General features: G+C 41.4%; 1 protein-coding gene and 1 long non-coding RNA gene across 7 annotated transcripts in view; one reads left to right on the top strand and one right to left on the bottom strand.

Moving 5' to 3' along the window:
- The window catches only part of TFDP2 (transcription factor Dp-2), a 39,556-nt gene extending 20,054 nt beyond the window's left edge, over positions 1-19,502 (top strand). Inside the window, exons 5-12 of one of the 2 annotated variants that reach the window (XM_048954977.1) lie at positions 1,367-1,414; positions 2,877-3,039; positions 3,587-3,733; positions 5,558-5,626; positions 7,108-7,259; positions 10,733-10,899; positions 15,551-15,656; positions 16,733-19,502. In XM_048954977.1, the coding sequence (XP_048810934.1) occupies positions 1,367-1,414; positions 2,877-3,039; positions 3,587-3,733; positions 5,558-5,626; positions 7,108-7,259; positions 10,733-10,899; positions 15,551-15,656; positions 16,733-16,919 (1,039 nt within the window). In that variant the 3' untranslated portion in view covers positions 16,920-19,502. The remainder of the gene's footprint in view (positions 1-1,366; positions 1,415-2,876; positions 3,040-3,586; positions 3,734-5,557; positions 5,627-7,107; positions 7,260-10,732; positions 10,900-15,550; positions 15,657-16,732) is intronic. The other variant, XM_048954978.1, reaches the window with a different exon arrangement.
- Positions 6-25,816, bottom strand: LOC125697596 (uncharacterized). Of its 5 annotated transcripts, none has more exons than XR_007378866.1 (7): positions 25,625-25,816; positions 8,432-9,073; positions 6,996-7,124; positions 6,599-6,722; positions 4,951-5,029; positions 1,173-1,286; positions 6-596 (listed from the first exon to the last, which is right to left on the bottom strand). It is a non-coding gene; the product is annotated as an uncharacterized LOC125697596 (long non-coding RNA). The 5 variants fall into 5 exon arrangements; XR_007378865.1 differs by lacking the exon at positions 25,625-25,816 and having other exon boundaries at positions 8,432-8,526; positions 8,967-10,682; XR_007378867.1 differs by lacking the exon at positions 25,625-25,816 and having other exon boundaries at positions 6,599-6,719; positions 8,432-10,682.
- Positions 25,817-27,727: the final 1,911 nt, after the last annotated feature.

The raw sequence follows: 27,727 nt of genomic DNA on the forward strand, positions 1-27,727 counted from the left end.
AGATTCTGGCTTATTTACACACGACAGATTACAAAAATCAGTATCTGTTATGATTTTTTTTTCTTCCTTTACTTATGCTATTTTTGCTATATGTTAGCTCACAGCTTCTAGCTCTTCCACAGTTAAAAAGAATACAGTCCTTAGCATATGAAGTGCTTATGTCTTAAGCATGCGAACACAGAGTTACACACACTAGTTGCTTTGCTGTTTGCTTCAACTTTGCTGTGTGGAAATGTCTGTTCCTGTGTGCCAGTGGAAACAGGTGTGCAGTTGTTAAGGTTGGTTTTCTTGCTGGCTGTTTATCTCCTCAAACAGCTTTTTCATTCACTCAGTAAGCACCATGGACAGGGATTGCTGCTGTTGCTGCTAGGAAGATGCTGGAGGTGGGATTAGTCAGACTGAAGGTTCTGAATTGCACAGCCTGACACATGCAGACTTTCACAGCATCTTCAGAGCCATCATTTTAGTTCAGCTCTCTTCATTAACACAGTCAGCTTTTTAGCTGGTGGGTATCTGCTGTGAGACTGCTTTGGAATAACAGGGTAGCAACAGGAAGTAATATGCTATGACAGTTCCCAAACACTGTATGTTACCAGCTGCAAGAGTAAGAGACAAGGTTGGAATAAAACTTGTGAAATCTTCAAGACGCAGCTAATAAACAGAACTATAAGGAAATTGGCAATGATTAACAGCTACTACTCCTGTGCTAAGCTCATGTCAGAAGCTACTTCAGAGTACCGCTCTGCTATGATAGTGTCAGCTCTAATATGTACATGTGTTTATAGTTTGTGTGTTGTTTTTTGCTTAAAGATACCAAAACATTCAGTATCAAGTAAATATAGGATGTTTTCTGCACTGTTTGAAAGCACTTTCCTCCACATAGGGCATTTGTAAATAGGAATTTTCAAAGGAGTCCAAGTTCTCCTTTTGGAAGATATTTGGTTGTCTAGCTTATATCAATGTTTCCTGTATCATAGAATCATAGAATGGCCTGGGTTGAAAAGGACCGCAAAGGTGATCTAGTTTCAACTCCCCTGCTGTGAGCAGGGTCACCAGCCACTAGACCAGGCTGTCCAGAGCCACATCCAGGTTGTAGTTCCAGATAAAGTCAGTTCCATAAAAGCATAAGGCTAGAACATGGTAAAATTGGGAACAAAACTTGTATTTCTTACCTGTCTGACAGTGGACTCAGACAACATCCAAAGTCATCATCTTTTTCTTTCAAATTCAGTCAAACCGTGTGCTGTTGTCTTCCTTCAGTAAGCATTGAACAACGCATTATTTAGCTAGACACCAAATACATTGATTTTTATTGATCAAAGAAATGTTATTTTAACATCAGTAACCTTGAATTGTCTTCTCCTAGGGAAAGAAAGAGAACTCGAGAATTTATAGAATCAGATTTTTCAGAAAGGTGAGTATTACTGAACTTACATTTTATTTTGCTGCTTTAAATCTGCCCTTCAGAGCACTGCCTGGCTAATTCCCACTTCAGTGAGTTTTCACTTCCCCCATTAAAAGCTGTCAGTGTGTTTATTCTTTGTAGTTATAAGTTGTTACTTTTTGCTGTATCACTTTCTAATATTAACATTTACTTATTATTTATATTTACTTCTGATATATTTACATTTACTGCTACAGACCAAATTGGAGTTGTGAAAGAGAGAGAAAATCACATCTTCGGAAACAAGATTTTCAGTTTGCTTTCTCAGCTTTCAGTGGGACAAATACTTGTAACCAGATAGCTGATTTTTGCTTCCAAAAGTACATGGAATGCACTCAACTTGTTTTCTTTGTTTGCCGATCAGTGATGGCTCAAATAATGCACAGGTTTTAAGAGGATTTTCTGTTTGTTTGTTTTGCTTTGTTGTTGTTTTTTTTTAATCTTCTGCTGTTCTTTTCTGCTTTTTCTTCTGTCATTTTTTGTATTATATTTTCTTTAAATACATTCAAAAATTTCAAAAGCATTCCTATGTTTTTATGTTTTTCTTAGCCTTTTACAGTTGCTGTAGCTACGTCTACCTCTGTAAAATAACTCTCCCTGAAACTATCAATCAAATCAACTTCTATAGCTGTAGTTTTTTAAAAAAGAAATTCCACTGAGAATTTGAAATGCATGCAAATAATTCCAGTGTTTTCATTAAGAAATGCAAAGGCAAAAGGTTTTTTTTAATGTGAGTCTTGCATATTATTAGGTTATGTTATATTAGTATTTTTGCTTCTGAGTGTCTGTAATCCTGTTAGTCAAGAATGAAGTAAGATTTGCAGTCTTGCTCAAGCATATTTTGTAAACTTAATGACATTTGTCGTGTTGTCTCTGAAGAACATTTAATTAAAAAGCAAATCAAAGCATGTACAATTGTAATAGCTAGATTTAAAAATTGATCTGAGAAAATACAGTGAAATTGTATGCAACAGGAAATAAAATAACCTTTGTAGAGTAAAACTTAACTTTTTAATATAAAATTTAGAGAATCAGTGAAAATAATTGGGCTTCTAAAAGTGAGGTATTTTGAAACAAAAAACATTCCAGCCTAGGGAGAGCTGAGTGCTGCAGCATTGGCTTCAGTTGAAAACTTCGATAGGGGAGCAGCTGACAGTGGGGAAAAAGTAGGAACTGGATTTTGAGTCATGTAAGAATCTGCCAGGAGTGCACAGTGCTGCACACCTCAAGTACAGGGCCACTCTTACTCTATTCTAGTTCCTGTTCTTCCCTTTACTATAAGCTTAAGTTCTTGGGTTTTCTTTTTACTCTTGCAAAAGCTGGACATTTTGCTGCATAACAAAGTAATCTTATTAAATTTCAATTTATAAAAATGATTATTTTTCTCCTATTAAATTTCAACTTATAAAAATGATTATTTTTCTCCTTACAGTAAAAGAAGCAAAAAAGGAGACAAAAATGGGAAAGGTCTGAGGCACTTCTCCATGAAAGTATGTGAAAAAGTTCAGCGTAAAGGAACAACTTCATACAATGAAGTTGCTGATGAGCTGGTATCAGAATTCACAAATTCCAACAGCCATCTAGCTGCGGATTCGGTAAGCAAATGTGGGGACATTTTTTTTCTACTATAAAATTGGCTGTTTATGAAACAATTCCTCTGCCTGCCGGCTTTGCACTATCCTGACACATCCCATAGTTTCCCTCAGTTAACTACCTCGTAAATGTGACTTACTCTTACATTATTTATGCATCAAATTTCTTTTTAAAATACAGAATTAAAACTGAGAAATATGGTCTCTGTAAATTATAAACAAAATAGAGAAGTCTGACAATAAAAAAAATCACCGAAGACTGTTTTATCCACCACACATGGTCTTGCCATGCTTTTCACCTGTAACAGACTTGCTGTGATGGCCACTGCTGCTCAGAGGCTTCAAGGAGGTCGTAAACTTTCCTTTGTGAACAGACGTGCTTGGATGTGATAGCCAAGCAGATGACAGTATTGTTTTACTGTCACTCTGACTTAAAACTGCTCTTTTTGTCCTTTAGCTATGAAGAATGTGTTTCTTGGTGGGTTGGTTGGGTTTTTGTGGGGTTTTTTTGAATGTTTTAATTGTTATCAGTGCTGCATTGGTCTCTTAGCAGGCTTATGATCAGAAAAATATTAGACGGAGAGTTTATGATGCCCTTAATGTGTTGATGGCAATGAACATAATTTCAAAGGAGAAAAAGGAAATCCGATGGATTGGCCTTCCTACAAACTCAGCTCAGGAATGTCAGAATCTAGAGGTAAAGTGAGGTAGATGCAAACTTCTGTATAGTTCATAAGTCATTATAATGGAGGTGCTGTAATTCAAAAGAGGTTTCTTTTCCCCACCATTTGAACCTAACTGGTTTTCATTGTTGCACAGTGTGAAAAAACACCTTTAGGTATTTGACTAAACTGAAACACTGTGTTTATTGTGTGCCTGGTTTTGTTTTATTTAGTATAACTTACACAAGTTTCAAAAACTGTTTACTTTGCAAATATTCATTTGTTGTATCAGGGATAATTTTTAAGACTTACTCTGTAGTAACCCAAAGTAAACAGGAAAGTAAAAAAAAAAAAACAAAAAACTTGTCAGTATAACTGACAGCATAACTGGCACTATACAGCACAAAGTTGTATACACAGTTGAAGAGAGACCTATTTTGCTATTCTGTGCGTGCTTGGAGGGACTATTAAATGGAAAAATAATTTTCACTAGGATGTCAAATACTAATTGTGAGCTAGCAGGAAAAAAAGGTTTAATTATTGCTTATTTCCATTGTTTTTTTTCAGCAGGCTAAGAGTTACCATGTTTTTGCAGGCCAGAATTTATACGCACAAATGTTGCTTCTGCTTCAGGCCAAACATTCCATAAATATAAAAGGTTATTGCATTTGCTGCAAAATCCCACTGCAGCTATCTGTAAATACATCTTAACGTGCATTGTATTTGTAATACTTGTGACATTAGCTGTCCTACAAGGGGAGGGAAGTAGTCTGTCCAGTACAGGACAGCTTTTTCTTCAGGTTATATTTATCGTCTTTCTCAATACAATAAGAAAAAAGCTTTTAATATTTTGGCTATTACAGCAACTTGGAAAATTCGTCTTCTCAAGGATTATGCTTTGCAAATAATATGAGATGATAATAAAATAAAAAGCATTGTAAATGGGGAATGTAATTAGTCCAGGTAAGTTTTAATATATTGTTTCAGTTGAATGGAGAAGTAGTTGAAAGCTGAGAACAGTGGCAGAGCTGGCATCAGCAAGATAATGAGGAAAAATACCTTTTGAAGCATGATGGCTACTGCCCATCTTGTTAGTGTTTTCCCAGAGCACTGTTTGGTTACAGCTGCAGTGTCAGTAAGCATTCATTACTATTACTGACCTAAACACTGCATTTTTAGGTTGAAGACAACTTTGTATTGTAAATTTAACTGTTACAAGAAACAGGTGATGTGCCAATGGAAAAAACATTACCGCTGACTCTCTTTGCTTCTGAAATGTCGTTATTTCCATCAAGTCTCAGGTGAATAGTCCAAACAAAGAGTGGAAGTGCCTGGAAAGATGCAGATGATGACATTTTTATCTGGTAACTTACATCTGGGAGAAGAGTGGAAGGGACGCACAATTAAAAAGAATGCAGGGCAAGAGGGGAAAAAAAAATGCAAAGCACCCCCTCAAGTATTTATTTGGTGCTAATCAGCACTCAGTGGACAGTACAGAAGAGCAGGAATGGGTGAAGAGATACAGCCTCATAGGGGCTTTTACTGAAGATAAAACTGTTGACAGGGGAAGACGCTGTGGTTTCTCAGTCCTGTCTTTTAAAAATACTCATGAGACAACATGATTTGTCTGAAAAAAACAAGACAGGGTAAAATAAGGTAAATAAGGTATATATAGTAAATGGGTAGGGCTGAAAAGATTTGAAATTTGCTCACTGTACCCTGGAATTCACCACTTAGTAATAAAAAGGGGTCTTTTTTGTAAAGGTGTTCAGCACATTGATGTCACTGTAAAACCTGTTCCATCTGGCACAATGAAGCAGAAAGGTAACTAATTAATTATGATGCATTTGTGTTTTAAGATAGAAAAACAGAAGCGGATTGAACGGATAAAAGAGAAACGAGCCCAGCTACAGGAACTGCTGCTGCAGGTATGTGTTTGATTATCTTACTTAATATAAATGAAATTAACCAGTAAGAATCCAATGCATTAGAACCTCTTAAATTCTTCAGCTATGATATATACTAGGGAGGAAAAGTTTCATACTTAAGATCTTTCAAGTTTGTAACTTGGGAACCTGTTACCCTGAAACCCTGGTTCCTTTTTATCTATTCTAAAGCAATGTGCTGCATCTGTGTGCCACAGCCATTTTGTAAAGGTTCTGCTGAAACTACAAGCATTAGTGAAAATTGGAACAACTCCAAGCCCCCAGTTACCTTCTCTGACTAGTTCCTACTGAAAAAAACCACTCATTCTAGGCTATGAAATTTACAGCTGTATGTGGGTAAGTACATACTAAATTGTTCTAGGGGAGAGAATAATGTCTGGATCCTAAGAATGAAAGACTGGCAAATGGCAGCTCTTGTAGATTCTGAGAAGCACACAAGAAGACTTAGAGACAACTTGAATTTTTGCTTTGTTTGCAGGAATGTATTTCAAATGCATCCTTATAAATAAAGTAACATTTTATAAGTACAGTTAGGAGCATTGTTAAATAAAAGCACTTACGTATGGGCATTCACTATTTCAATGCAGTCAAACTTCTGCATGAAGTTACTGGCAGTAAGGCTATTTTTTTCCTTGGTGCAAAGACAATTATATAGTTTTCAGCTAATATTCATGGAAAACTAAATATCTGGCTTCCCATCCTCCCCCTATTTAGGACACAGTTCTGATTCCAACTCACATAATAAATTAGAAGCTTCTCTGATTAACATAAAATTATCCTGATTAAAATACCACAACTCAAATTCTCCAACTATTGGTCTGAAAATGACAGATTTGCCCTACCCTTACTATCTACAACTGTAATTATATTCTTAGTTATGTTCACTTTCAAGTGATTGAGCAGTCGTTAGGGATTTTGTCTACCCATCTTCCACCTAAGTATGAGAAATAGTACCTCAAAGTGGGTGAGTACACAGACTTCCAATCCCTCAAATAATGTTTCTTAAAACCACATATTTTCCTGCATGGTCCAATATGGCAAAATGGTAGAGAGGGGCTGATGTCACAAACAGCACCTGCTGAAAAAGGCGAATTTCAAAATGTATTGCTTTGAGTTTGAGAAGAAGATGGTGATGAATGAGAAGGGAAAGGAAGTATGGATCAGGAGAAAGGCACAATGCAGTAATTTCTGTTAACTTTTGTTTCAGTGTTAAGAGCTCTTAGTCTGAGGTAATTACACATATAACAGAGGAGATAGATGTCTGACTGCAGAGCTTTTTCTAAAGGGGTGAGGAAACATTTTCACTACGCACTCCCTTGTTTCATGTCAGGGGGATAGGAGGGAGATATACCTGATAGAATGTTACTGGAGGCATGAGAGTTGGCAGAGAAGAGCTGTGAAGTTCCAGTTCCTGGAAGCATTGATGTCTTCGTTCAGTGATTGTTTTTTCTTTCTTTCTGCAGCAAATAGCTTTCAAAAACTTGGTACAAAGAAATCAGCAAAATGAACAACAGAATCAAGGCCCCCCAGCCTCAAACTCTACAATACAGCTGCCTTTCTTAATCGTCAACACTAGCAAAAGAACCGTTATTGACTGCAGCATATCAAGTGACAAGTGAGTGTTTGTGGAATCAACTTTTAGAACTTTATTTTTTCTTTCTGGACTTGAATTATTTTCTGAACAAGTGTGAGAAGCTTTCCCTAGTTTTTGTAAAGTAATGGTGCATTTACACTTCCTACAGTCACTTACTTCATGGGTGTTTTGGCTCAGTTTGGTGTTTTCGTTTTTATGTTTAATCCAACTACAGTAGTAGCAGAAGAAAGTTTATAACCATTGTTTATACAACTGCTAGTTAAAACAAGCTGACTTTCACTGCTGTAAAAGGCACTTAAGGCTGACATTTTGAGGAGCATTCATGCACAGGACAGAAGGACTTGAATCAAGTTTTATACTAGCACTGCACTAGCCATTTTATACTAGCAGTAGAAAACCATTTGGTAGTGCTTCCAAATTCTTCCTCCTAAATGTATGTAGTCCGAAAGATGATGCGATCCATTAGGCAAAAGTAGCAGCCCAGAAGTGATAATAACAGTGTAGAAAGAGATGACATCTCTTGACATTTTTCAATAGGAAAAAGCTTGCACTTAACTCTTTGAGGGAAAAAAAGGAACTAAAGGATATAGAAATTTGAAATGTAAGTTGCACTCTTCAGTTTACCTGAAAAACTCTCCACTTAGATACTTTGGTGTGCTTATGCCTTTTCATTCTGTGAAAATGTGGCTGATAGTGAAAGGTACTATTATGTCACTGTTAATCCAATCACAACCAGTTGACTAGATGAAAGCAGGTGGTTTTGCTTTTCTGTAGGTTACAGAATTTGTTCTGTGGTCTATAAATGCAGTCTTGAACTGCACTCAGTCAGTTAGTATGCACTGTCATGTAACTTACCACCAACATGCCCAAAGCAGTATTATTAGAACTAATTGTATAAATATTAAAACTACACATAACTAAAAAGAACATGTAATTAAATAATAAACATTGTTTTAATACAACTTACAACCTACTGTGTAATGTAAGTCAAACAATTTCCTGAAATTACTATGGCACCAAAAGAACAGACAGCAACAAACATGACACTGTTTTGTTTCTTGATTCTGTGTTGGTTTGGGGATTTTGTTTGGTTTTTGTTTTTAACCAATCAGCAACCCAAGTAATAGGCAGACATTACATAACAGGACAAAGATTTAGATGTCCTGTACATAGACTGGGTAGTATGATGTCACCTGTGCACAGTCATTTTCTTGTCTCACTCAACATGAAACGTGGAAATCTGGTTAACATCACTGGGCCACTCCACAGTAGACCCTAAAATAAATGACTGAAGACAAAAGAGTCATTTGTTAATTTAATAACAGGCTGAATGGTAAGGGGGAAAAATAAAGCAAACCAAATTATTGTTAAATCTAATGAAAGGAAACAACAGATGTGTACCACTGGTAAAAATAAGACAAGTTATTGAAGGAAATGAGCAGTTTGATCAGTGTTGGTTTTTAATTAGTAGATGATGACATAAGAATGACATGCATGTCGATAACACAGTGGCAGGTGACATTATTGTTGATCAAATTCACACTTTCAAGGGAGAGGTAAAATTTGGAAACATTACAGTATTGACCTCTGAACCCGGGTTTAACACTGAATAATAAGATTAAGAACAGAAGTTGATTTCTCAGTAATGGCCAAAACACTGTTGGTAATTATTAGGAAAAAGAGCAAGAAACACCACGTAAAACTTGAGGCAGACAGTATTTTCTCTACCTGGCCGGCCCTTGCAAGTACAGCAGAACCAGGAGAAATGGGAGGGCAGCAGGAGTGACTGCAGCAATGAAAGGTCTTTCGTATCAGGCACAGTTGGACTGTTTGGCCTAGAAAAGAGAGGGCAGTAGATACACAGATGTCTGTACAATCATGGTTGACAGAGGGAATGTGCCCAGAATGCAGCTGTTCCCAGTTGCCTATTAAACTTTAAAATTAGAGAAAATTAAGATAAGTTACCAAGGTTAAGTGAAAAGAACATAAGTGGTTTTATTACCATTTTTTCCTGCAAGTCATAGCACTTAAAAATGTGCATGCCAGAAGTTTATGTAAGTTCAAAACGGGGCCACGTTAAGTTTCTGAAAGAAAACCATCCAATTGCTGTTAATGGCAAAAGTAGGAGGAGAGTAGAGATTTCTTACAGAGGGGAGGTTGCTAGAAACAATGGAGGGGAAGTAATACTGTTTGTTAGTTTAGTGTGTTCCACTTCTTGCTAATATCCAGTATTTGGCCACAACATGTGGGAGGAAAAACGTGGAGCTATTAATAAATACAACCTTTAGTACTGGACCATAAAAGCTGAAATCAGTTATTAACCACACAGCTTGCCAGTTCAGCATGACACTGGTCTCCCATCCCCTTTGTTTAAACATAGTTGCATGACTTCAGCCACACCAGTCCTGACAGCAGAAAAGTAACCATACCAATTAAAGGTACAGCCACACACTGGATTTTTCCTTTTGGTGCAGTTATGCCTACATAACTACAGCTGCATAAACAGTATAGATTCTACAGCAGTACCACAGAATCACAAAAGCAGCAATGCCTGTAATGAAAACAGCTGCATGTAGTCCAAAGCACATTTCTACACACAACTGTTGTACGTACACACGAGGGACAACTTTTCCAAACTTACTCAAACATATTTTTAAAAAAAGACGAAACATAGAATAAAGAAAATCCATGACATAAGAGTTCAGATCAATGAAGACCCACCCATCAGAATTACCTTTTAAAGATTCTATCACAGATTGTTTTTCTGGGGATGGAGCTTCTGTCAGCAGAAAACGAGTTCCTTTGAACCAGCCTTTTATTGTAATAATTGGAGCAGCCAGCACTGTCTGTGCCTTTAATAGCTTGTGATGATAGTGTAAGGCTAGTGTAAATACTCCTGCCATCGTTAAAGCTCACTTGAGTTTATAGTGTTATCTGCACTTGTACATGCAATAAAAAACATTTTGAGAATACTGTAGCAGAAATGTTAGGATTTGAGCATAGAAGTCTGACCAGAGTGCTCTGCTAGCTGCATCTAAATGCATCCAAAAAGCAAAACTGTAGCAAAGTAAATAGGTCAGTTCACAGGAGGAGTGTTGCAGATTAGAACAGAAAGTTAAAAATAAAAGAAGTGAAAACAAAATACTTACTATAGTGACAGAGCTGCAGATGACCTTTAAAAGAATTGGATTTAGTACAAGTGAATGTTTGCGTCTATTAAGACCTCCTTACTCTCCTTTGAATTTGTTTAATGAGGTAGAAAATGTTAGCCTTTCTTCCTGTAATGGTAGTCATTTTAATTGACAGAGTACCATTTTAAACTTCATAGGCATTCTTGTCATAGAAGCAGGAAAGAAATTATTTTTTCTTGAAGACCCTTTACAGGTAATGAACACACACACACACACACACACACACAGAAAAAAAGGGAGGGAAAAAAAAAAAAGCAAAGCCATTCTTTTCTAAATCATGTCACTTCAACTTCTTAAACTCAGATTTGAATACCTCTTCAATTTCGATAACACTTTTGAGATTCATGATGACAGTGAAGTGTTGAAGAGAATGGGAATGTCCTTTGGGCTGGAGGAAGGCAAATGCTCAGCTGAAGACCTAAGAACTGCAAAATCTCTGGTGCCAAAAGCTTTAGAAGGCTACATCACAGGTAAGTTAACTGTCCCTTTTAAATACTGTTCCTTATCAAAATCATAACATTAGCTAACCAACGCAAATTTAGAGATGTTAACCTACATGGGTCTGTTATGTTTGAAGTGAAAACCAGTGGGGCTGGTGACAATAAACTTTCCAGGGATCTGCCACATGAAGGAATTATTTCTTAAGTAACTAAAGTGACACTAAGAACAGTTTTTTATTCATTTTGAATAACTGTGTATGTGTGGAAGAGCAAACTGGAAGAAGAGAGCTCTTCCCAAGCGAGGAAGGAAAGAGAGGAAAGGAGCATCTTGAATTGGTTGAGTTTAACCCTGTATGTGATCCAGCTGCGTTCACACTTGGAGGTGGATGAGCTCTGCTGAGACTTACCTGCATCTCTGTCCATGTAGGATGTGCTCAGTGTTGTGTGCATGCCCTTAGGCACATGGACTGTGGGTTCTCCTGCTCTCTTTATTATCTTGGCCAGTCATTTTTATACTCCCATTTACTATGTAAAGCTTGTGATAACCAGATAAAAGGTGGCCAGCACAAGCCATCTAAGAACTGAGCATCTGCGAGTAAGGCAAGAGATTCCAGAGGGGAATCCACATTAGGTCCTTAAAATACATGATGTCAAGAAATTGCTGAAAATAAATCAGAATTCAGTTGTATTCACTAAAAGCAATACTTTTTATGTATTGCATTTCAAACTACCACAAGTGTGTTTATATTAAATCAAAACATACTTGTTTTTCCTAGTCCACTTGTTCTGTAGATTTTAAAATTCAGAATACATCTTTTAATTTCACTCACTCTTGAAATTACACATCTGTCTGCTGCTGCACCAGTGCCAACAAAAAAAAAATGCACAAGGAACAAAATAAGAATTCTTTCAGCTTGATTCAGTAAGTATTATTTATCACAAATTACCAGTGTCAAAACAAAGGGCAGGAGTAGAACCACATCTTCCAATATTGCTAAAATCTTGAGTTTCTTAATGGACCCCACGTACTGAAGAGCAAAATTTCTATTTAATTTTAATCCTGCACTCACGCATATTCAGAGAATAGGATTTCTTCAAGTTTCAAAGAGTTGTTTGTTACTCTCTTTTCAGTGTAAAACCAGCTTTTTAAAAATTAAAAAAAAAAAAAAAACCTGCATAGCTAAATCAGTGATTAATAAGCCATATTGACTTGTTTTGAAGAAACATCAGCCACACCAATGTACTGCTAGTGTGACTTTGTTATTGAGAACATTACAGGCAGACAAGCACAGCACTCCCATACAAGGAAGAAACAAGACATACTCTGTTCCAAGATAAAAAAAAACACAACTACTAACAGCTACAACAGATTATAAGATTGCAGATTGCAGGAATGCTGTGATGAGGGCTGTTTCACCAGTAGCAGAGCAGCAGCCAGAAACCTGTCTTGAATTTTAATAGGAAAGGTATTGATCTGTGCTTTTACTTGAAAAGCATTGAGGGAGATACTGTATTCTTATTAGAATATTGTATTGTCTTATTGTATTATTAGATATGGGTTAAATGTAGCTGCTTCAGCCTCTGAAATGACGTGTTATTAGAATGAGTACATTCACAGATGTATTCTAGCTGTTGTTTGCAACTTAATTACACAAAGCAAATCTAGAGTTAATGGTACATAAGGAAAAGATGTAAAAGTTTTGCACAACACTTGAAAATCCAACATTTGCCTGATTACACAGCTCAGTTCAGTATAACCTCCCATTTTAACGTGGGCAGTTTTCAGGCATTGTTTCTTCCACTATAGGAGCAGTGAATGTAAGGGTAATTACTGTTCTCTAGAATTCATGGATTACACTCCACACTCTCAGGATGGCCCATTAAGTACAGGGGCTACAAATACAACTATACAAGAAGAGCAAATGAAAAGCATGTCTCTTAATTTATTCACTGAGTAAATTTATCACAGTCGAGATTCAAGTTTTCCTAGAGTAGCTGCCTTCATGGAAGCAGTCCTGTTCTACTTTGTCTAAATGTAGCAGCTTCTTGCTTTCTACTTGCACTCAACATCCATATAATTTGCATGGAACTGCTGAACAGTTACCATATCCACCAAAACCTTGGTGTGTGTCCTTTTCAGAAGGATTATATATTTTAGCCATTCTGTAAGTGGCTTAACTTGACAAAAAGTAATATTGTCTTCTTCCACTGGTTTCGTGATGTTTCACCAAAAACGAGATATTTGTATACATATACACATACATACACCCTTTTTTTTAAGAACTACTGCAGTGTGATCCTCAAGTGTCTTGACTGCCATTAAAATAAACAGAAGCTGAGGCATATTAACACCATGAAGAAAGAGAATCATCCATACATCCTAAGCTGTGTTTTTAACACATTTTTCTATAGCTCTATTCTTTGCTAACAATGCATACTGACCACCTTAACGTGTTTTTTTTTTTTCCCAAAAGGGAACAACAGTAAAAGTTAACGTGGAAGTGCTGCTTTAGCTAAGCATGTAATCCAGGGAAAGTGATGGACAGATAACAGAATGCACTACAACCACTTGCCAGCTTCTTATTACAGAAACATTTTCTTTAATACTACCCTTTCACCAGCTTTAAGATAGCATCCCAGGGCCTCACGCCTGAAAGGTTCTTATTTGGCAGAGGAATTTCTGGCTATTCAGCACATAGAGCTAGCTGTCCAAGGGCTTAGACCAGAACAATCGAAGGGTAAAGGAGGGAGTGAGAAACCACTGGAAGGACAGAAATATGTCATGGACTGAGGTGAGCATAAACTGTTGTATAACTATCCAAATCCTGTGCATTTTAGGCTCTACAGACTCTACAGGCTGTTAACGCAAAACCAAAGGCCTGCCTTTGTCAGTTGAGTCCTCACTTCTAGAAATGAGATACAGATGAGAAGAAAAAAGGAAATAAAAATTGTAAGGCATTGATAGCTGTGGTAACAGCATCCCACTAGTGTACTGCCACTAAAGCAGCAGACAAAGTGGTGTGATTTAGGTTCTCTGTATTAAGACACATCTTTGTTCTCCTCTGCATGAAGTGCTTTGCAGTCTGCATACATAACAAGCCTGGACCAGAGAACAAGCTGGAGGTGGAATGAAAGATAAGAATACTGACAAATGAAAAAGCTTGTTCGGCTACCAGCAATAATCTTCTGCAACACTCTACTTTTGCATTAACTACTAAAGGGTAGTGAAGGTACTCCCTTAGAGCCTTCTCATGTCAAATAGAAGTTTCTACCAAATCCATCTGCTGCAAGTACATGCCTTGTTCATAATAAGGATGGCACTCTTAGATGAAACTGCATCACCTTGGAAAGGTTTTTCAAACTGACCTCCCTGGTTCATATGTGCAGCTACTCTACCACATGTAGTAAGACTTGCAGTCACAGGCAGGCTTCTATTTTGGCAGCTTCTCGCACTCTCCATCTTGCACAGACTTTTTATTTTCCCTGTCTCCTCTGAGCCCAACTGGAAATCAGCATTTAGGAACACTAGGCAATGGAAGCACAGGGCAAGGACATGTATCCTTGAAGCTACTTTCTGTCATATGCATTACATCCATGCCTTCCTCCATCCTGCTCTTCAAAAAGAAGGCAGCAATTATGCCAAAATGCTAATTAAATTCAGAATAACTAGCAGTGACTTGCTACTCTTCTGGAACATTAAGCGTGTAGGTACAGGTACACCCTTTCAAAAGACCAGGAAAAAAACTGATACATTTCTAACCCACTTTATTAATCTAAATACAGTGATGTCATACCAAATGGTTTGGCCACCCCCTGCAAACACAGGAAGAAAGTGTCAGAACATGTTCTTTGTAACTCTAAGCTTGCATTTAGGGCACCCTTAATGAAAATCATCCAGCTGTGTCCATAATCAAGCATTCTCATAGATCCCTCTAGCACTGCCACTTAGTAGTCAAAGACCCTCTCTGAAGGAATGTCAGCCTTGCTCTCCTTTGCTCTGTAGTGCCATTTAACCTCACTGCTACAGGTCTACACAGCAGGGAGTCAGTAGATCCCAATGGATGGTGAGCCAGTTTATGTGGCTGCAGGGGAACAGACTACCTGGTTAAAACATAGCTCTGCTAAACAGGGCACTATCAAATCTCAAGACCAAAGCTTAACATGAATACAGTAACACAGATGAGAAAGCACACATTACATACTGTTATTCCTCTTAACTGTAATAAAACAATTCCTGGTAACAACAAAGTGTCCTGGTGGCCTGCAGTCCTAATGACTACAGTTCCCTTCATACCTTCACCAAACTTCATAGCAAAATAAAAAAATAAAAAACTGCATCTGTAGTTCCATAAAGGACTCCAAAACTGAATAGCTGTCCTACTGCTGTGTACAGCTGCTAGCTGGAGTCATCTGCAGTGCACATTCTCTTCAGAAGGAAAAATTTCATACAAAAAACCTCAATTCTGAGGGCTTAGCGAGGCCTGAGAGTACCTACAAACACTGGAGAATATATATTTTGTTTTGATTAAGCAAGAACACACCTACAGTATAGAAATCAATCTAAGCTTCTCATGTAAAATAAACGCAGAATCCTAACTGCAAACAGAACTCAAAGTAAACACTGTAAAAAGAAAAAAAAAATCTAAGTAGCCATAATGAGTGCAGCTGTACTTTCTTCTAGATATGTCTACAGGATTGTCATGGATGAACCGAGGATTACTTTCAAATTCAGCACAAGCAGTTTCACATTCAGAGATAGCAGGAGGCACATCTGATTCAAAATCAAGGTAAATAAAGTCATTTCTCATTCAAGGCTATTAATAGATTCTTGTATACTTTCAGTGACCTCAGTAGTTCATACCATTTACATGCAGGACATAGGACATCGTCCTAAGCTTGATTTTCAGTTGTGGAAGTCCTCTTCACTAATTGTATTTGAAAGTTTAATCTACATTTTAAACATGCTGGTTGTTGTATGTCTATTGTTTCAGAAGAATAGAATCACTTCCAAGCCCTTGTGTTTTTACAATGTTGGAAAAGACCTCCAAGTTCATCTAGTCCAACCATCTAGTCCACCAGTATTTGCCCCACTATACCCATGTCCCTTAGTACAACATCTAAACATTTCTCGAGCATCTCTAGGAACAATGACTCAACCACTGCCCGCTCCACCTCTCCAACCTGAACCTCTCTTGGTGCAACTTAGGCCATCTCCTCTGGTCACTACTTACACAGAAGAGGCCAACCCCACCATGTCACAGCCTTTTTTCAGGCAGTTGTAGACTGCAGTGAGGTCTCCCCTGAGCCTTCTCTTCTCCAGACTGAACAATCCCAGCTCACTCAGCTGCTCCTCACCAGACTTGTGCTCCAGCACCCTTTGCATCTTCACGCCCTTCTCCGAACATTCTGGGGCCTCAATGTTTTCCTGTTTTGAGGGGCCCAAAACTGAACGCAGCACTCAAGGTGCAGCCTCAGCAGAGCTGAGCACAGGGTGACAATCGCCTCCCTGCTCCTGTAGGCTGTGCTATTCCTGATACAAGGCAGCACGCCATTGGCCTTGGCCACCTGGGCACACTGCTGGCTCACATTCAGCCAAGCATCAACCAACACCCCCAAGTCCTTTTTTCAGCTTGAACAATTCTACTAGGCAATTAAGGCAAGAGGGGGGAAGAAAGCCAATCTTTCTTAGGCTATTTTCCAACATTTCAGCAATTTTCACAACTATTAGCTTTGTTTAACGTAAAGCTTTAGGATGTTCTTTTTGGACATCATTCCTTGCCCTAAAGGAAGAAGAGGCAAAAAAGAAAGCTTAAAGCTTTATGAGAAATCTTCTAAACTTTTAACATTTCTGTTGTTTTAATAGTGAGAATCCAGGGTTGTGTTTGGATACTGAAGTGGCTTTAGCAACTGGGCAGTTTCTTGCCCCTAGCAGTCAGCAGTCCAGTAGTGCAACATCACGCTACTCTGAATCACGGGGAGAAACTCCATGCTCATTCAATGATGAAGAAGAAGAGGATGAAGATGAAGATGATCCTTCGTCCCCAGAGTAAAGACAGTAAAAATGGATATTCAAAATGCTGCTCATATATATTCTTAATGGGAGCTCACATTTGGATTTTACTTAGGTTTCTTGCCTTGGTTTGCACTGTGTTCAGTGAAGCAAAATGGAAGCTCCAAAATAAATTAATCCAAAGCTGAAATTGGAAACTTTTTATAACTGAACAGAGTGACATGCAGACACAGAGCAAAGTGCTATTTTTTATCAACTACAACCAAGGAAAAGAACAAAGTCCCTGGAGATTTGGAAAAGTAAACATCAAGTTTGTATTTTCCATTTTGGGATATTCTGTCTCAAGTCTCTGTCTTCATCATATCTTTACCAGATGGGGAAGAAAAAGCCAATTCTTGTGTTGTCTTTTGGATGTTCTACCTTTAAAAAATAAAAAAAAGGGGGGAGGGGGGGAAGGGGGGGAAGAGGGAGCACATGGATGTGCTAAAAAAGCTATTTAAAACTATCTTGTATGAAAACTGTTGTAGGGAAAAGGAGCTGTTACAGTATTTGCTTTTTTTTCTGTTCAACTTGCTGTATTGAAGATTCTTGAAGTAATATAAATTACAGGTTATTAAATCAATCTTGGATTAGCTTAAACCCATTTTAGATACTCTAAAAGTAGCTTGTCTCTTTTGAAAGGTTCCTATGTTCATTTGTACTGCAAACCTAACTTATTACAAATGATTATTAGCCATTATTAAGCAGTCAGCATAGAAACAGTGTTCTCTGCACCAGCTTTTTTCAAGGAAACAAAAGTGGAAACAGTGATTTATGGATGACAGCACATCCCATGTAACTTCTCTTTCACTGTTTGAACATTATAATCCCTTTGACTTCATAGCAGGTACAGCAAAAAAGCGAAACAAAAACAACACAAAAACAAAGAGGCCTCTACGTATTCAGGATCTCAGGCAGTACGTTTCCAAGTGAGGTAATGGAAGGTTCAGATTTCTAAGAAAAAATAAATTTTGACAATATGCAATTTCATGTCTTGCATTCTAGTCATCATGGACTATGATAGGTAATTTGCTTTGCGTTAACTTCTGCTGCACACACCTCAGTGCACCTTTGAAAAACATTAGTATTGAACAGGTTAAAATAATTTCGCTAAAGTTGCACAACATGAATTCCCTTTGAACTGTTAAATTATACTTAAAACAGTAGGCTCCATATTCTGTGTTTAACATCACATCTCACAAAGACCTTTTTACAAATCCTTGCATAACAGCAAAACACTGTAGATGTACAGTTCTTGTGGTGTTCCAACGTCCAATATTTTAACTAGCCCCAAGGTTACTATTTTCAGTTAGGTAAATGAAAAGTATTTCTTCTTAGTTTCATCCTCTATGTCAGTAGTTGACCTTTTTCTAAGTACCAGTATAGTACCTGTCAGATCTCAGAGGCACTGCCTCTGTCATTTAAGGATTAGGCAGCTTAGGATTTGCTTGAGCAGTGGCAGCACGTTGCAGCCACTGACAGCTGCAGCCGTTACTCAGGCACAGCATGGGCTGCGCCCACCTCAGCTTTCACAAAGCCACACACAAGCCAGCGTGTCCCAGAGCACTCAGCCCGAGATAGGAAGGTGAACCAGCACTTGAGCTAAGAAGATGGCTGTTGGACAGCTGTTAGCACATGACCAGCCACATACAGGACAGGTGAAACGGCAAGAAGCGCACAAATACATCGGCATATTCACGTTAAAAGGTCATGCACATCAAAACTTTTGCAGTTAGTTTGAACTCCTGCATTTAACATTAGGACAGCAGCATTTTTAAGACATACAGCTCTTCTTTGGTAAGCTAGATTGCTCTGCCTTCCACAAATGAAATGCAAATGCAGAAATGAAAAAGAAAAACCCATATGCCTACCCTGCTATTCACCCTCCAGGCACGACTGTTAGACTGCCCTATGCACATGGCTCGCAGGCAACAGCAGGCTGAGGTTTACACCACCTCACTGCAACCAAAGCCATAACGCTACCTCTATGCGGAGAAAAGCTTTACCAAGAGAAAACCATGTTCTCACAGAGAGTCAACGTACTCGTCTGAAACGTGAGATAAGACGGCCGGATGCTCTGGGCATTCCATTGGCTGCATGAACGACGCTTCATTTAAACAGGCAATTGCCTTTATTCTTAGAAATACATTGTTCTGTCAGCTTTCATTGGACAGAGCGGATGGAAGATACCTGATGTACACAGGACATCCTGAGGCACTTCAAGAGGGGGGAGCGTTTTCTCAAGTAGTTACACCTCACAGCTCAATACCTTATGGGCAAATCTACCTGTATGCTTTATTCACGTTTCCCACTCAAAATCTCATAAAATGTAAAAACAGCAAAACGTTCAACAACTTTGGGGCTTGAGGCCCTTTGAACTGTAAGATGCTGGCCAAAAAACAAAAGTTTCTTGCCGAGAAATGGAATGTATTTTATTATGTATTTTATGAGCAGTCAGAGTGCTTTGCGGGAGGAAGATCTTCAGTGATGCCTTGCTGCCATTGATGTCTGCTTCCATCAGCACAGCAGCCTGCACAGCTTCTTGCTCTCTAGCTAACTCAAAGCTAACAAATCCCCCCCCCCCAATTTTCAGTTTAGGAGCATGTAATATTTAGGAATATTACAGAATACAAAGGACAAAACAAGTTTGAACACTTAGAAACTTCAAAAGGAAATTCTTTCCTTAGGATTCTTTGTGCCAAGTTACAGCTGTGGATGGAGTTCAACTGCAGCACTGTGTTCCTGTGGTTACACCAGAGTCTGGGAACTAGGAGAGCTCTGGGCCTTATCCAACCGAAGTCACTCATGTACAATCTGAGGCATGCCTTTCAGTCTTTCTTGTTGAGCTTAATTGACATTAATAAATACAATAAAGTAGGTAAAGGCAGGACAGGACCTCACTAAATACAGATGATGTTGCATCTGCCTTAAGCTCTGAGCAATTAACGAACAACAAAGGGATTAAGAATATTAACCGACCCCTCTGCTCCCACTAAGCTAGCGGCCACAGTGCTCTGCTGCTTCAACACAGCAGCTGGGATTTTTGACAATCAAAGTCAGTAGCAAGACAGGCTCTCTCATCTTCTAGTCAAGCACCACAGTTTTTGCTTGTTTGTGCTGAGTATTCACAGATACGAAACGGTGCAGCTGGCAGAAGGTGACTCAGACAAGGCAGAGTTAGCACTGAATTTTCATACAAGTTCCATTTGACATTTTTCTGCCCTTTGTTATGTTATTTCTGAATGCTTATCCATTCAGCAATGTAATGCTGTGTATAAATGCTATTTTACATATTGCATTAAAAAAACTATCTAGATTTGACTTAAGGAAAACACAGCAGCCTCACAAACCAGATGAAAATATCATGAGCAGGAGACAGCATAATTTCAGCATTTGGAACTGATAAAACATCTGTGGATTTTAGTTTTAAAATTTATATTGCTACATGTGAATGTTCGTAATTTGATGGCACCCAATTCAAGACAGCACATGTATTTGAGTGAAGGTTAAAGCAAACAATACCCATTTAGCTGCAGTAACTCTTATCTAATTTAAACTGCCACGCACCACAGCTCAGATATTTCCATTCTGGCTGTAGCCCCGTTCCCAGCTGGAAGTTGCTGAGTATACAAAATACCAACAGAAGGACTCATGCTGAACACCAAGTCAGCCTGACAGCATGATGTACGTGGGCCTACCAACCCAGTGTATTTAAAAACAAATAGTTGGTACATAAATGAGTGAATTCAGAACTCGACCGTTAAGGTTAAAAATGCCCAGTGCTCTTTTACTGACCACACCCAGGGCTTTAAATGAAGAGCATGGCTGAAAGCTAATCACATCTGCAATTAAGCACCAGGCAGGACTCATTTTTCTAATTAGCTGCCTCCTTTCAGCTGTAAGTTTTCCAGGCACTTCATAGAGAAGACTTTACTTCTAATGAGTTAAAGACACACAGGCTTGGAATTCATTTAAAAACAAAGGTTGAGTATTTAGTAAACAAATCAGTTCTCTTCTGTCTGACCCACCTAATTTGCATTTTCATTAACCTAATTTTCACTGCAAGAATACCTCCGTTTCAGGAGCATATTTTAAGTAACCAAATGCAGTGAAACTGGGAAGAGACGATGAAATTTTTTACATTTTAAGAATTCTCATCACAGCCATTCTTCAGGGCAACATCTTTCTGCTTCCTACACACTTCCTTCATCTTAAAGGGGAAACTTTTCTGCTCTTCACATCAATCCCAGTACCCTGCAACTTCTTGAACAGAGTTCATAGATTCCCTCCTGCTTATCTGTCAATGTACTTCAGCGAGTGTTTTTAAGGGACCACTCGGGCTGCTGCCTGGACCCGGCACACTGCCACAACCAACCTCGCTCCCAGAGGTTCCCTACCATCCTCCCAGCTCAGCGGAGCTGCTCACACAGACGCTGCACCCTCCACAGGTCCCTATCAGGGCAGCACTGACTGTTACCCCCTGGTCCATCCTGCTCCATAGGTCACCCAGCCAGAACAAATGGGTTTTTCCCGCTTAGATCTCTTTGACCGTATCCAATAATTCAGGATATCTGCCTAAGTCACAAACCAAAAATCCCTGTTTGGATTTGGGCAGAAAAAGCATCTTTGCTAGAATGTGGTACCCCACTTCATGGTCAGACTTCATAAATGCCAGTTTTAAATGCTTAACCCCTTCCAGGCTTAAGCACTTCAGACATAAGAGACCCCAGGCTAACAAGAAGCAGCTGCATACAATTTAAACCCAGCTGTAGATTTAAATTAAACTCATCTATGCAGTATTCAGGGAACTTTTCCAAGACAAAATGAGCCTTTCCCTGCAACCTGTTTTGGTAACAACCCACACTGTTACCCAGGCTGAGTGAAACACACTCATTCCATAGCAATGTCTGGATGAAGATGCTTTACAGATCACATGCAGTTATCCTGAACAGCCAGAAAATGAAAATGGCTACCAGAAAAGAAAGTCCACAAAATCAGTCTCCATTTTTTTAGTGGATTTGTTAACACTGTATGGTAACTTTAACAATTAATATACTTGGTTGCAAGCATTGCACAGATTAATTGGATCTCCCAGAACCTCCCTGGTAAAATACCAGCTGAACCAAAAAAGTCCATTGCACAAGCTATAGATACTCCCCCTTCTCTCTAAAGCCAGGTCGTATATATAAAAAATACTTCAGATTAGAGAGGTTTTGATAAAAACATGCAAAAATGCAAAAACGACGACCCTGTACCTCACCAGACCTGTGGTGAATGAAGCCAGAAATGCTACTGAGAACCAAGCCCAGCACACGGCTGCTGGCACTGCCCTGCACAGCTGGCAATGGAGCTCCCTCCCCAGCAGCTCCCCATTGCTGTGCTGCTGGAATTGCACTTGCTGACACCTGTTACATTCTGCATGGAAGTGCCTTGTACCAACACTTCCTTTTTCCACTGAGAACACAGAAACCACTTTAAATGAATTTCAGGAAGACTTTTAAGAAGGAAGTTTGTTGTAGACAAAGACTGTCCACAGTTTAACGCTGTGCTTGAAGTCTGTAAACCTGCCAGGGGCAGGGGGAGAAGCACAGACATACAGTTCACCATGATGGAAGCTGTGGCAAATTCTCAGTTTCAGTCAGTTGCTCCTTATCCTGGTGCTCTTATCAGCTCCCTCCTCCCAACCACGGGCACAAACATCAGCAGAAACATTCCTCCCTCTTCTTGTGCTCAATTCCTGTGTCTTTGGGAAAGCCCAAATTGTTGCTTAGTTTTTAAAATAATTTTCTGTGGATTTCTGAATTCTCCAAACACCTTTAAGTCACACGGTGAAGTTTTATTTTTGCAGGACTGCTATGCAGCGATCCTGATTTTTTTTTCCCTGATCAAATAGTGTTACTTTCTACAACCACATTGTTCGTGGCTAGGAGTAGTGTAAAAGGAATGTGGTAGCATTATGTGTGCTTTAAACACTGAGAAAGATATAAAGAAAAACGCATATACAAAGTTTTACTTTCCTAATAGGAACACTGGCATTAGCAAATAGTATATTTGAACCTATAGGAAATATTACTTTGTAGTAGCAAACACTTTGTAAATAAAAACTTGTTATTTTTTTAATGGAAATTTTATAGAAGCTATTTCTGTATACTCAGTTGATTCCATGTTTACTGAAAATGCTGCAAGTGGGAATTGTACACTGAAAATGGTGGTGGGAGCGATGGTTGACTGCAGCAGCAGCACCTCTATGCTGGAGAGAAACAGCAGCAGGAAGTGCAGCCTGACTGTACGGGAGCTAAATAAAGGCATTTCAAGGCAACCAGAGCAGGCCTGGTGTGGTGGTGGTTTTGTTTGTTTGTTTTTAAGAAAAATGTGCAGAAAAGTCAGTGAAAATTGAAGTTGACAGTAAATGTTCCTCAAACATTAAAAAAAATAAAAAACTCTTCATTAGTTTAATCTCAGGGCAATACTGCAGTGCTTGACATTTTGAAAATAGAGGAGGGAAACCTATCAAGTGCACACTTGTTGGTTAGTTCACCATTCCAAGACACTTCCCACGTTGTTCCAGATGGAGACTTCTGAAGTTGTCACATTTTGACAGAACAACTGGAAAAATATCTAGAAATATTACTGCTCCTATCTCACCAGGAAATGCACCCAACTTACTGACTGAAGGCCTCAGAAACATCTACTTGATTTCTACATCAGGTTCATCCCAGCATGCGGCATTTCAGCACCCTGCATGCTCTCCTTCCATCTCACCCTACGTCATCTTTCATCTGCAGGCCCCTTTCACACGCCTGCAGGCACAGAACACACTCTCTACCCTTCCTGCCTCCCACCTGGATTCTGCCCACAAGGACCCAAATGGTGGTGAGAGTTCCTGTGCCTCCTCACCACGCGTGCTGGTTTTTCAACTCTATCAAATTCAGAAATCCCAAAGCAATTTCACAGTGCTTGTTTTCCCTCGTGCATAAGTGATCCATCAGTTTTAATCTCAAATCAGCATAAAGGCTAAAAGACAATAGGAAAAGACCATAAAAAGAGCTACCTTCTCACACAGCCCCCCTTCGTTTAACTGCACCATCAAATCTGGGGAGGTGCTTTCAGAACAGATTTAGCTGACTACAGACAGCCCCAGGCCCAGCTGGTTAGCTGCATGCTTATCACATGCTTTCTGTAGGCCTGAAACGCTGGAGAAATGTGGGAACACAGTCCTTATCTCAGCAATAAAGACACTGCCTGGTGATCTGTATGCTCGTCTGTGTCAGCGCTACAAGAACTGCCACCAGAAGGATTCTGAATCTTTGCACTAATGGTGCAACTTGCTGAGATAAACACTGTCTAAAGAACCTGGAAGGGCGAGGTTTGCTGCAAGCTGCTTCATTACTTGGTGATGTTTCTCCACATTGGGATAACCCCCAGGAGCCCAACACAGGGGCGTTAAAGCACAAAACCTCTTTTTTTCTTCTAAGAGCCACTCGGTGTGGCTCTCTAAGAAGAAAGAAGGGCATTAAAGAGCCCCCTCTGAAATCACAGATACTTTTGGCTACAATCTCTCTGACCGCCCACTAAGAACACGGTAATTGCTGAGCTGGTTTACGTTTTTCTTCACCGAAATCCGCAGGTTTTATGAGAACTTAGCAACCAATGGTAGCTACTGCAGCACTGCTGTTCTCTGGAATGGCCTTAACAACAAAGATCGAGACAAGAAGTTTCTGCAGTTACAAAAAAGCAGTCTGTAAAACTGCATTTTGCTGAATTACACATTCTATTAGAAAACGAAAAGGTCTCAAAACATTTATTAGAGGAAACAACAAACCAACCAACCACGTTCTGTGTAAGTCTGTGACTCCTTACGCTCGGTCTCAGCCCCAAGGTAGGCAGGGCGCGGTGCCTTCCGCGAGCAGCGCTCACCAGCAGCGCCCAGCCGCGCGTGCCGCCGCCGGGCCATCCTCGATGCTGAGGTTACCGGCAGGCGGAGAGCACCGCGATCCCTGGGGAGCGGCCTCCTCGCGGGAACCGCCGCCCGAGGACAGCACGGCGCTGCCCGGCACGGCGCAGTCCCTCCGCCCCGCTGTCGGCAGCACGCGGCGCGCACCGTGCCGGCCGCGCGCAACTTCACCGTACGCGAAAGCGGCAGCTGCGCGGCAGTGAGAGCACACAGACATGGCGTGCGATCGAGCTACTCGACGAACGCACGTCTTCAAACAGCCAGTAACAAGAAATCCCGTTTATTCTGCGCAGTGTAAAAAAGCACGGCGCCCTGCACCACTGGCACAGGCGAAGCAGTGACGGCGTTCAGCGGCCGGCCCCCGGTCGGTACAAACTGCCGCGATCGCCCAGCGCGTTTGGGCTTGAAAGACCTCACGAGCGGAGCGGCGCGCCCCGGGCCTGGCGGTGTGCCAGCACACACAGCGGGCCGCGCGTTCCCCAGCAGTCAGGTCGTCCGCCTCAACCGCCGCGGCACGGCCGCCCCGCAGCCACCGGGGCTCTGCCGGAGCGCGGCACAAAGGCACCGCGCCGCACCCGAGCAGCCACGGGTGATTTCCACCCCTTTTCCCACGCGTGCCGGGAACGCGGTCGCCGTTCCCCGCGCACCGGCCCCGCTCGCAGTCCCGCACCGTCGCCGCACCCACGACTGCCCCGCCGCCTCTCCTCTCCCCGCCCCTCCCGAAGCGTCGCAGCCGCCCTCCCGCCCGTTACCTGCTCGTTCCAGCAGTCCGCGCTGCGCTCCGATCCCGCCGCGTCGCCCACGGTCCCGACGCAGGCAGCAGCAACAACGGCCGAGGTAACAACGGCCGCGGCACGTGCCCGCACAGTGCGCAGGCGCGCAGGGCGCAGCACGTGCAGCGCAGGGCGGGACGGGCGGAGTGCACAGCTGCCGCTCCCTGAGCCGCGGCCGCCCGGCACCTGCGTGCTCGGGGCCGAGTTCTGCAGGACGGAGTCGCGCCTCGCCCGCCCCGCGCCGCACGACGGAGCGAGCAAAAGAGGAATCGGCGCTTACAAACCTGACCGACGTTCGGGCGCTTTGGGAGCTCGCACGGAAGGGGAAGAGAGGGATGCGATGAACGAAGCGGGGGAGCCGCTTCCGCTGCGAGAAGTGCGCCCGGCAACGCGGCCTAATAATGAAATGCAGAACGCGTTCACGTGCGCTGCGCCGGAGCCGTCCGTCGAGGGCTCGGTCTGAAGGCCGGCAGTTGCCGCAGCCGGGACGCCACAGCGGCTTCCAGCGGAAGCCAGAATGCCGCCAACGGCTGCGGGCACGGCGCTCGGGCGGCCGTGCAGAGCCGGCGCTGCCCTCGGTCCCATCGCCGGCACCTTAACGGCGACCTGACGTCCACACGCTGCTCTAACAGCGCGATTAAGCGCTTGTACCAGTAGGTAAATTATCCCAACTGCACGGGGAGCCGCTGCGCCTATCGCCACTGAGATCCGAGATGTGAGTTAAAGCACCTACGGGCTGCGCACAGCGAAACACAGCCTGAGGGTTTATGGATGCTCCCGCCGCAGAGCCCTGGCACCTTCGGCATTTCCTCATCATCTCGTTAGCATGACTAAAGCCGAGGTGGAAGCACTCCTGACTCGCAAACTTGTGCGTGCTCAGCCAAGCTTCTACCTGCGGTTCCCTGACGTCCGGCGAGATTCTAACACAGATACAACGGCGGTGCGCCGTGTCCCGGCCAGCAGGGCGTGCGGCTGCGGGCCGCAGCAACGAGCAGCAGCCGAGGGCAGAGAGCGGGCAGGGTGCTCGCATAGCAGCTGGCGGCCCTGCAGGCCCTGGCCCTGCGACCGGTTGCTCAGACGCCTGGTGCTGAGCCCTCCGTTTTATGGTGGAAACGGGGGATCAGCACGGTAACAGATGGGTATGTCACCAAGGATGCACAAATCCAAGGAAATAAAGCAGTGCTGGTTCACAAAGATTTCCTAGCAATAACGCAGAATCCAAATAGCTCTTGCCGGGCTCAGAGATAGGTCTCACTGATACCTTTGATGGAGGAGAAGACCCATTTCAAACCTTTGGAAAAACAGAATTCATCACATGAGATACTTTACAACTACCTTCATGGAGTGCACTAAAAAACAGTCACAGCAAAACATCTCTCTGTGATTGCTTATGATTATAAACCCTCAAACTGCTAGTTGAAGTCGCATTAGAAAGAGCCTATGGTAGGGGAATGGAAGCAGTAAGAAAAAATACAGGAGGCTGCTCTCACCAGTGGTCAGCTCCTAAAATGGACGCAAAAAAAAAAAAGAACAGCAAGCAGCCCTCCACCAGCTTCCATCAGTCACTACCAGTCACCAGTTACTACAGCTTCTTAACCGTGCAAGACTTTCACTGTGCAGTGTGTTTCTTCTCAAGAGCAGCTTGCGAGCTGGAAAGTACAGAATACAGCTTTTGCAGTCCAGAACGAGTTAAGAGCTTGGTGTCTGAGCTCCCTGCAGACAGCAACGCTGTGACATCTGACAAGCCAGGCAGGCAGCTCCAGCTCAGCAGATAGCAGGAACGTAGACTCAAAGGGCAAAGATCTCACAGTTCCAACAGCCATTCATGTCCTACGGAGATTTCAGAGAGCTTTCCTGTTATATTTTAAGTCGTGACTGCATTTCTGTTTGTCAGAGTGCATTTGCCGGTTGCACAGCTGAGTTTTTATATGCAAGTCAGCCTACAGCAGTTTCCAGTAATGGCATCTTATGCAATTTCTGACCTACTTTAACACACTAGGGCACTTGGAAACATGAGATCCACTGCAGCAGCTTTCTGCTCTATGGTTACAGTGCAGCAGAAAGAAAGTCATTAGACAAATA

This window comes from Lagopus muta, chromosome 9 (genome assembly GCF_023343835.1).
Source record: "Lagopus muta isolate bLagMut1 chromosome 9, bLagMut1 primary, whole genome shotgun sequence".
In the NCBI taxonomy this organism is placed as follows: domain Eukaryota; kingdom Metazoa; phylum Chordata; class Aves; order Galliformes; family Phasianidae; genus Lagopus; species Lagopus muta.